Source organism: Pinus tabuliformis, chromosome 9 (genome assembly GCF_031772625.1).
Source record: "Pinus tabuliformis cultivar Carrire ecotype Pingquan chromosome 9, CPIR1, whole genome shotgun sequence".
Classification (NCBI taxonomy): Eukaryota; Viridiplantae; Streptophyta; class Pinopsida; order Pinales; family Pinaceae; genus Pinus; species Pinus tabuliformis.
The window spans coordinates 1,517,344,380-1,517,355,480 of record NC_142307.1 but is presented as its reverse complement, the minus strand read 5'-3'; the positions used below and the strand labels follow the sequence as shown (position 1 = coordinate 1,517,355,480).

Below are 11,101 nucleotides of genomic sequence, written 5' to 3'. Positions count from 1 at the left end.
AAATAGTATGGAGATTGATCACAAGAAAAGAGAGCTGGTGGAAAAAAACTCTCATCTCAAAATACATGGACGGCTCTAGGAAAAGTCTGCTCATTGGAAATATCCCAATAAGACAATGTACTCAAGCATGGAAGCTAGTAAAAAAAACAATTCTTCTAATGAGTAGCTACATCTCTAAAATTCCAGGCAATGGAAAAACAATATCGATTTGGGAGGACAGAACCATGGGAAAAGAACCACTGAAGAGTCATCCAAAAATTGAAGGCATCTAAGAGTGGATGAAAGGAAAAGGTCTCAACACTTTACACTCAATTTCCCTTGGAACCAAAAGAATGGCAAGACTGGAAAATTTCAACAATTCCCGCAAATCTGGAAGGGAAATGGAGCAAAATTGGGCAGCTCCTAAAAGGGGTAGCACGAATCAACTATGGCGAGGAAGATGATTACCTTTGGGATCCAAGTGGTAGGAAATACACAGTCAAGACTAGATACAAAATCCTACAACAACAACCAAATCAACAAGATCGGGATTCTTGGAAAATAGCCTGGAAATCAAAAAGTTTGCCTAAGATCAAAATGCTCATTTAGACTCTTTTAAAAGGGAAGATCTTGACCATTGAAAACTTCAAAAAAAAAGGCTTTCAAGGCCCATCACGATGCCCATTATGCCTGCAGGCCGAATAAAACATTCAACACTTATTCCAAGAATGCATTTTTGCCAAAGAATGTTGGCAGCAGCTTATAAGCCCCTTGGAAATAAGCATAAATTTTGAAAAGACTTTGCCAGATTTTCTTCAAACTTTAGAGAAGGCCTATCCATATACAACAAAGAATAAAGTTACAATTCAGAGAATGTGGAAATGCATTCCAGTAGTTCTATGTTGGCAAATTTGGTTGACGCGAAACAAGTGCATCTTCAAAAATCAAACTCCAAGATTAGGGAAGACCCTCTCAAAAACATGGGGATTAACTTCTGAAATCCTCAATATCAAAGGAACAACACCAACAGATTACAACACTCTTCAACAAAATGAGCGAGATTGGCTCAGCAAAGCCATAATAAACAACAATGAACAAAAAGGACAGAGAAAGATAAACTCAGGAAATATTCTTGAAATAAGACTAAGTGAAGAGGAACTCGCAGATTGGAAAAAAAATCAGAATAGATATTGCCTATACTTTGATAGGGCCTCAAAGCATAATCCGGGAAAGGCAGGGGCAGGGGAAATAATCCTTGATCCTGATGGGAAAGAAAATGTCACATATGAATGGGGACTGGGACAAATCTCAAATAATAAGGCTGAAGCATACAACTTGTTGATGGGAACAAGAATAATTAAAAAAAGATAAATACAAAATCTTATAATAATAGGAGACTCAGCCATAATAATAGAGGCAATGGCCCGAAACAAAAACCCAAGCAATGAGTTCATGAGCAGAATTTTTAGAAGAATCAGGAAGAACTTAGAAGGTTCTGGCGATGTAATCTTCAGACATGTCTTGAGAATACACAATCAACAGGCGGATTATTTTGCAAATCAAGCAGTGGAAAAAAATGAAGGGAATGTTCGTGAAAACCATGAGGAATATCACAACTCTGTTCCATAATAATCAGCAAAAGATCATAAGTATGAAGCCCACCAAAAACAAGGAACAAAGCACAATGATAAAAGAAACAAAACATAAATCAACAGTCAGAAATCAACAAAGGACACATCACTGCAATGAAAGGCAAAAAATCACGAGAAGGAAAAGGAAACATCATAATAGTTTGGAAATTCGCATGAGCAAAGGCAGGCAGGGCGATCACAATATTGGTCACAAGAACCAAGCAGCAATCCATCCCATCGATGGCAGACCTCGGGCTGCTCTCAATTGCTATAAGAACAGAGGGAATTTGAATAATACAAGCAACTGTATAAGGCAAAATCTCGTTCATGAAGTGATCTTCATCTCCCCTGTCCAGCGCATAGTGTTGTCGCCCTTTCTAAGCCTCTCCCTGCCTTCTTTCTCAGTCCACGACGTTCATGAAGAGATCTTCATCTCCCCTGTCCAGCGCACAGTGCTCTCGCCCTCTTTAACCCCCTCCCTGCTTCCTTTCTCAGTCCACGACTCCTGCATTCCGTCACTCCCCTCAAACAACAACTCTCCATCGTAGCGCAAAGCCTCTCGGAGCATCCCTGCCTATCATCTACCCCTCCCTCCATTTCGGCCCTTATACCTGACTGTCATAACCAGACTTCGGCCCCATTCTTTTGCTGTCATACACAGGCACAAAGATACAACAGGTAGGAAAGCGCAGGTCAAAAGAAACGTGGTCATCATCGGTAGAGGAAGTGTTATCTCCGACAAAACAAGATCCAAGAAGCTCAGCAAAACAAGGAACAGTAAGCAGCGCAAGAGGAAGAACAAGAAAACAAAACAAATGGAATTCAACCCTATTGAAAAGGCAGCGATGAATGATGCATGCCCAACTCACAAAGCGAACAAATTCATGATTCAACGACTACAAGAGTCACTCAAGGATGTCAGAAACGAAATGAGAATGGAGTATAGCTACCAGAAAAGAAACATGGCAATGCAGAAAGAAGAAATCATGGCACTAAAAACTAAATGCAAACATCTAGAATAAGCAGTGGCATACTACAAAAAAAACACTATGAGCAATGAAAAGAGAGAACTCGGTCAATTATGACAAGAAGAACCAACCAACTCAGGGACAATCAATCTACAAGCCATGAAAAAGTATCAGAGAATCCATGATATGTAAATTTACTTTCCTAGTAGGTCAGTTTGTTAGGTAGTACTCAAGAATAGTCATAAAAATATATGAAGTTTTGAACTCAAGCATAGGAGATGGGACTGCGCTCCTATCTCATTGCTCAGTTTTCTATCATCCTACAGTCGATTGTAATAGGAGCTTGCTCCACCACAACTTTTGGTAATATATCAACTACCCGACCTTGTTAAAAAAAAAATACATGATTCATTGCCTCGTGGGTCTTGTGCAGCTTCATGTTCCATGTCGCTCATGAGTATTTCTTTCATTGTTTATGATATTTGGGATGTCATGCTAATGAGTATTGATAATAAACTTGACATTTTAATATTTTATATATATCAAAAAAAAACTGAGAGAGAAAGACACCCACATAATATATTTATATATAAGAGAGATTATATATTTATTATTTATACATTTAATTTGATTTTAATATTTTGATTCAATATTAATTTTAATTATTATATAAATTATATAAATTTTTTTTTTTTTTAATTTTCTGTAATTCTCATGTTCCAAAAACTCATGCAACATAAATTATATATTATTAAAAATAAATAAATTTATATTAATTAGAATAAAAATTTCAAATCTGAAATATTTATTGAAAATTTTATAATTTTGATATCAATTTATAGCCACTAAAATTTTTAACTCTATTATGATGGGCAAATTTTACCGTGACAAGTATTTTTATGAACAAATTCCATTTCTGAAAATGATGCAAATTTTCGTGTGACAGGTAATTTTACGATGAAATTCCATTCCTAAAATAATAATTAACATTTTCTAAGTTTTAAAATTAATTAATTGAATTTAAAAATATAAAAATTTACTCTAACTTTTTCAATCCCACTTCTTCACCCGTGTGAGCATCACCCGATGCAATGAGTGCTAAGTGAACTATTCAAAAATCATGAGAAATTAGTCAGTTACGACTACCTCTCATGGAAATGGTCATACGTGAATGACTTACTTAACGCAGTTGAATCCCAAAAATGATATCTAATATAATGCACTGCGTAAACCCCCTAATACTTAAATTCAAAAACACTGAAGGGATCTCTACTTGAATAGTTCATGAGGCACAATACTTGCTAAGGTTTTGCAAATGGGGTAGCAAGCTAAGTGGGCTTGATTGTGGGGAAAACTCCACAGTTAAGCGCGCTTGCGCCAGAAGCAATCTGGGATGGGTGACCTCCCGGGAAGTCCTGGTTACCGGGTGCAAGCCCCAGAAGTGATGATTGACGCTATGTGATTCATTTCACTAGTTTCAATCTCATTTCTTCACCCTTGTGAGCATCACCCGATGCAATGAGTGCTAAGTGAACTATTCAAAAATTATGAGAAATTAGTCAATTACGACTACCTCTCATGGAAATGGTCATATGTGAATGACTTACTTAACGCAGTTCAATCCCAAAAATGCTATCTAATATAATGGACTGCGTAAACCCTCTAATACTTAAAAAAAAAATTAGTGTTTAATAATTTTTGCTAAGTGAACTATTCAAAAATTATGAGAAATTAGTCAGTTACGACTACCTCTCATGGAAATGGTCATACGCGAATGACTTACTTAACGCAGTGGAATCCCAAAAATGCTATCTAATATAATGCACTGCGTAAACCCCCTAATACTTCAAAAAAAATTAATGTTTAACAATTTTTCAAAAATTACCATAATTAGAATTATCTGCTCCAAACACATCTGAAAATACATTATGAAGCTACATGACTCAACAAAGCTACATGACTCATTGTGTAACGCCCCGCGTTCTTGGGCACGGGCGCGCGCTCTTGGGCACGGGCGCGCGCTCTGTCCATTACGAAAATCAACTAAGTGTTGATGCGAGCGCCCCATGAACGACGAAGTGTGCGCGCGGTTATGGAGAAACGTTCGCATGTTTATACGATGTGTGAGAGTTTGGTTATGCGATGGACGAGCCAACCATGTGGAGGGGCTTCGTGCCATTGTAAAAACATCGAAAGGAGGGGTTGACCATGGGGCGACCTCCACACAAGACTCCATATAAGTATTGCGATGGAGGAGGCATTTGGAGGAACGGAGAAGTTCAGACTTCGCTCTCCAACGAGGAAAAAGTGCGAAGGAATGAATTAGCCGCAGCAAGGGCGAGGATGCGCCCGGGTGCCGGGCACGGTTCATAGGTGCGCACGAAGGTTGGAGGTGTGGGCGGTGTAGCGCAAGGGCGCCTGCCCGCCGAAGCATAACTTGGAGTTGGGTTTGTGTTGGGCGTGGGTCGTGCATGGGCGCGCCCGCCCATACGGCAAAGTGAACTCGGTTTTGTATTGTATTGTATTTCGGGTAGAGGTTGGGGCGAGACCGCCGTGCGCTCTTGCACAGGCGGGTGCCCACCTGGTTTACGAACGCCGGTGGAGCGCTGCTCCCGGTCAATGTAAAATTTCTCCTATATAATAAAACAAAGATTATATCTTGTATATTCTTGTTGGGTTATTATTATTCTTGTATTATTAATGGTTTCCGCACGTTAATAATATGTAATTCATGTTATTATGAATTGTTGAAGGCGTAGTTCGTAAAGTTAACTAACGATGAACAAGTTATTAACTTAGGCAGTGCCGCACCCGCTCAATTAAACGAAAAAAGAGTTGGGGGCGTGACAGTTGGTATCAGAGCTTCGGTTCGGTGAAGCTGTTGAGCAGGGTTGCTCGTGACAGGTACTTGCATGTGAAGGAAACCGTTTCACACGAAGTGGAACAAGGGTTGGTTCTTGTTGCAGGTGACTTGATGAGTATGGAGAAGGCTGAAAAGTCAGTGATGGTAGATGAACCTATGAAAGGTGAATCTAGCCATAGTGCAGCTAAAGCTCTTCGGTACGAAGTATTGGAACATATGAGTCGATGGAGTTCAGAATGGGTTTCGATTAAGGCCGAGAACATGAAGATTCGAGAGAGCTGTTCGGAACTAAATAAGGAACTTGAAGAACTCAAGAGCCAATGCGGAAGTACGACAGATGTTGAACTCAATGAACTTGATGAGGAGATCCAACGAAGTGGTCTTGATCTTCAAGAGCTCTTTGATGAAAGAGCCCGGTTGAGGAAGGAAAGTGCCAGGGTGGAAGCTGAAATCAAGCAAATTGAGGAAGATATAGAGAAGAAGCTTCTTGGTAAGAAGGTTGTTGTGATTGAGCAGGAAGAGCTCGACTACATTGACAGGTTGGGAACTCACTACCGTGAACATCCAAAGGACTTTCGGAAGTTTAGTTCTATGAACTTGGTCAATGGACACTTGGTTGGTGCACTTGAGCAGAACACGGTGGAAGGAAAGCTTGAAGCAAGTCAAGCTAGGCCGGGGCCGAGTTCCCTAGAAGGGCCAAGCAAGGAGGTGAAGTACCTTAAGAGGAATGTCAAGAAGGAGCATGAGCCTATTGACACTTCTGAGGCCGAATTCTTGAAGAAGGTTGCTGAGGTGAGACACAAGACAAAGCCAACAGAAGGAGGTGATTCCTTGAAGCTAAGTTTTGTGCAGGTGACCGTGAAGGGGAAGAAGTTTGCAGCTTTGGTTGATACGGGAGCTACTCATAGCTTCTTGAGTAGGAAAGCAGCAAAGTCCTTTGGAAAGAAGACAAAGATGGAAAAGGAATGGAGTGCTTTCAAAGCTATCAACTCTACCATTAGAGCAGTTGATGGTGTATTGAAGGACACACAGGTGAAAGTAGGATCGTGGTTCGGGAAGTTGGACTTGAGAGTTGTGGACATGGATGATCATTCTATGGTGTTGGGGCTGGACTTCATGGAGCTAGCACAAGCCATGCCAATGGTGGACCGGGACATTCTCTTGATCACAGCTGAAGGAAAGACCATGATGGTGCCTATGAATAGAAGGAGTTGCTTGGGTTATAGACCAAGGATGAATTCTATGATCTTGTATCCCAAAGATCCTAATGTGAAGCATGAGGATGTGGAGCAAAGAGGACTTGGGAGTATTGTGCAAACAAAGGAAAAGAAGTTGGTGGACTTCATAGCAAAGGCTGGAAAGAAGAATGAAGGAAGTGGGAAGAAAACCTCACGAACATGGAAACACTTGTTGGGGGCATCTTCTACTAAGTATCTTCACAATGGAGTTGCAAATGAAGGAAGCCCGAGTGCTACTTCAAAGGCAGTGGTTGATGAGGATTATGAAGGTAGAGATCCTGCTGGGATAGTGGACTTCTGCAGGTATGCCATGGGCATATATGATTTCCAGCTGACAAAGGACAAGCTAGGTGAGCTTGGATGTACATGTGAGGAGATTGAGGCTGCGCACATATACTTGAGGACACAACATCAATCCGATACATGGGTGGATGAGAGTCAGGGAGGGAGCTTCCTGGCTTTCCTTTCTCGATGAACAACCTTGGAGGGAGGTTGGTGTGGAGGCCTTGGTAGGGAGGAACCACATCAACTTTACAAGGGGCCTTGGAGGAGGCTTCTTTATGACAGATGCAGACTTGGGTGAAGATGACCAAAGGTTGAGATGGAGTCTACATGGGTTGGACATCATGGACAACTAGAGTCATGGACATCAGGTTGGTTATATGGAGCATGTTGCAGATGGGATGGAGTTTCCATGGACCTGAGCATGGGATGATTGATAGATTCTTGATGAGTCCGAGATGTAGCAGAAGTCAGGGGAAGACTTGTGATGGCATAAGGATGTGCATTCTTATGGTTTGAGCGTATGGTTGGACTGATCACCCGACTAGTTCAAGTCATGAGGGGTACCAATGTGCAGAGATATGTTGGCATTAGTCAAGACATGGTGACACATGTGTGTTGGCATCTGACAGGGAGACTACATGGAGGATGGACACATGATGAGGACTACATGAGATGTTGCAATGGAGATTGTGACATAGAGTCAACAATCATGGATCAAGAAGATGTCTGATGGAGAGCATACCGTGGAGGTGCATACCTTGGTATGGTGAGCTTGGTGGCCGCTGGTCATTAAGCCGGGACATAGTGGAGAGGAGTCTCTACATATGTTGCAAGGATGTTTGCCTTACGAAGAAGAGTTCACATCACGGATAAGTGATGATCTTGGTGGATGGCTACCAGGATGGTATGTTGTCGAGGACGACAACGATTTCCAGTGGGGGAGAATGTAACGCCCTGCGTTCTTGGGCACGGGCGCACGCTCCGTCCATTACAAAAATCAACTAAGTGTTGATGTGAGCGCTCCATGAACGACGAAGTGTGCGCGTGGTTATGGAGAAACATTCGCATGTTTATACGATGTGTGAGAGTTTGGTTATGCGATGGACGAGCCAACCATGTGGAGGGGCTTCGTGCCATTGTAAAAACATCGAAAGGAGGGGTCGGCCATGGGGCGACCTCCACACAAGACTCCATATAAGTATTGCGATGGAGGAGGCATTTGGAGGAACAGAGAAGTTCAGACTTCGCTCTCCAACGAGGAAAAAGTGCGAAGGAATGAATTAGCCACAGCAAGGGCGAGGATGTGCCCGGGTGCCGGGCACGGTTCATAGGTGCGCACGAAGGTTGGAGGTGTGGGCAGTGTAGCGCAAGGGCGCCTGCCCGCCGAAGCATAACTTGGAGTTGGGTTTGTGTTGGGCGTGGGTCGTGCATGGGCGCGCCCGCCCATACGACAAAGTGAACTCGGTTTTGTATTGTATTGTATTTCAGGTAGAGGTTGGGGCGAGACCGCCGTGCGCTCTTGCACGGGCGGGTGCCCACCTTGTTTACGAACGCCGGTGGAGCGCTGCTCCCGGTCAATGTAAAATTTCTCCTATATAATAAAACAAAGATTATATCTTGTATATTCTTGTTGGGTTATTATTATGCTTGTATTATTAATGGTTTCTGCACGTTAATAATATGTAATTCATGTTATTATGAATTGTTGAAGGCGTAGTTCGTAAAGTTAACTAACGGTGAACAAGTTATTAACTTAGGCGGTGCCGCACCCGCTCAGTTAAACGAAAAAAGAATTGGGGGCGTGACACATTGCCTCGTGGGCCCTGTGCAGGTTCATGTTCCATGTCGCGTACTTTTCACACCACTGGCGTATATAGATTAATTTTACATATTTATTTTCATTTTAAATGAAATTCAAAGTACAATAACTATAAATTATAATTTATAAATATTATACAACTATGAAATGATTTGAAAGCCGTAAATATCGGCATTATGAAAGTTGAGTTTGATGGCGGAGTTACGGCTACACGTTTTCCACCTTATCTCTCGGGCAACAAACCGTGTATTTTCTTCAGCCTTTCCGAGTCCGCACGGACAACCAAGAAGACATGTCTCTCCAACAACTACACCGATGAAGCTCTGACGATTACTTGATGACGCAACTCAATCACAAATTGATGATGCTTCCACCATCACTTGGTAACGCACCTTAAATGACACCATGCTTTCTATCCGCCTATAACTACAATTACGTTATCCGCGGAGAACTCCAAAACCAAAGATTTCTCGCAGATCTGGCTGTGGGGTTACCAATTTTGTGATCATCAATAGACGATCTATCTATCGGCAGCGTAGATTTGATCATGTAATTACATACGCTTTACAATTTTTTTGACGCTCTTTCACTTCCGAATCTGTACGCCTCTCTTTGTTGTTAACAAATTAAAATTAATGGCCGTTGTATTACATGACTGGAGGATTGTTGTGTGTGTGTTTTTGCTGGCTTATGTCTGATTCTACTTTATGGCAATCTTCGTTGGAGTTATGCAGATGATGAGCAAGGCTGAAGAGAAGCCACGAGCCCTACCTCCATCGGCTGCTCTCCATGATCATTGCAATATGGAGCAAAAAGAATGTTTGGATAATTGCACGCTCCTTTATAATCTTGCGTCAAATGATCGCCACAAGTTTTCAATCTTAAATGAAGTGTTTGGCGCGTGTAACGTTATCAAATTGATTCAAGTAAGTTGCAACTATATTCCATAGCAGATTTTCCCATTTTATTATATGAAACCATCTTCACTTCATACTTCCCTTTCCATATTTCTGAATAGTTTTAAGTTTTAACCCGTTATGGTGTGCAAACCTATAGCTCCTTAAAAACCACGTCAGAGGAAAAGATCTCGAACTCGAAGCTTAGAAGGATCCTGTTTGAAATCTGATGAGCTTATGCTCGTTTATTTTACTACAGATTCTTTTAATCTGGAAAATAGGACAAACAACTACAGAGATAAAAATGGATCTATGTTTTTCTTTTTTAAGTCAACCCTCGGGGCTGTAAAATCATTTAGATCCCGCTTTTTTATAGGAGATCTTCTATGCTTCCAACTTCAAATTATAATCCGTTGCACTGTGGGCGCAGGATCTTCCCTCAGACCAGAAAGTTGTTGCAATAAATAGTATGCTCTGCGAAGCAAGTGCAAGGGTACAGGATCCTGCATTGGGGTGTGCAGGCATAATACAGCAGCTTCAACTCCAAATATCAGAGCTGGAATCGCAAATAACTGCAACACAGGCAATGATTCACAAAATACGTTCCCAACAGTCGCAACTTCTAGCCTCTATCCCAGGATTCAACAATAAGTGTAATCCCACAATGAGCACGAGTCTAAACGACGCTGACGATGAAGATGAGGACTAATTCAATTCCAATCTAGCGGATTGAATACAGTGCAGTTTCAGAAAATGGATCCCAAATTGATAGTCTTTGTTTGAAGAAATAAACGCTAAATTAGTTGGTATCTCACTAGAATGAGATAGTCCGATCTCTGATATCTAAATAGATAAAATGTCATATCTAAATGACCCGAGTGTGACGATGCCTCCATTAAGGAATTTACGAAGTATTAAAATGTATTGCTGGACATGTAAAATTCGTAAAATTTGTTTATGGTTTAAAATTTTTAGATTTATAAAAAAATTAATCTAAATGGATAAAATCTAATATCCAAATGAACCGAGTGTGACGATGCTTCCATTAAGGTTTATAGCTTTATGAATTTACGAAGTATTAAAAAGTATTGCTGGACATGTAAAATTTACTTATGGTTTAAAATTTTTAGATTTATAGAAAAGTAATATATAGTTATTGTTGATAGTGTAAATTGATAAAGAAATATAAAATAAAATTATTATCTTTGGTAAGATAATTGTTTTCTTTGAAAAATTTAGCTTACATGATGGATAACTATTTACTAAAGTTATAGAGGCTTCACTTTGTGACGGGTCATATTGTAAACAAGATTTGTTGGTATGTATATGATAGCACTAAGTTTCTACGAAAGACTAAAAGTAACATCAATAGATTAGTGACCATAAATCAGAAAAAGCAGTATGCAAAAGATAAACATCTTA

At 40.7% G+C, this 11,101-nt stretch overlaps 1 protein-coding gene across 1 annotated transcript; it reads left to right on the top strand.

The window, feature by feature from the left end:
- Positions 1 to 9,586: 9,586 nt before the first annotated feature.
- Positions 9,587 to 10,388, top strand: LOC149154365 (LOB domain-containing protein 11-like). The gene is made up of 2 exons (XM_089444960.1): positions 9,587 to 9,709; positions 10,110 to 10,388. Exons 1-2 carry the CDS (start codon positions 9,587 to 9,589, stop codon positions 10,386 to 10,388), a joined length of 402 nt encoding a protein of 133 aa, XP_089301086.1.
- Positions 10,389 to 11,101: the final 713 nt, after the last annotated feature.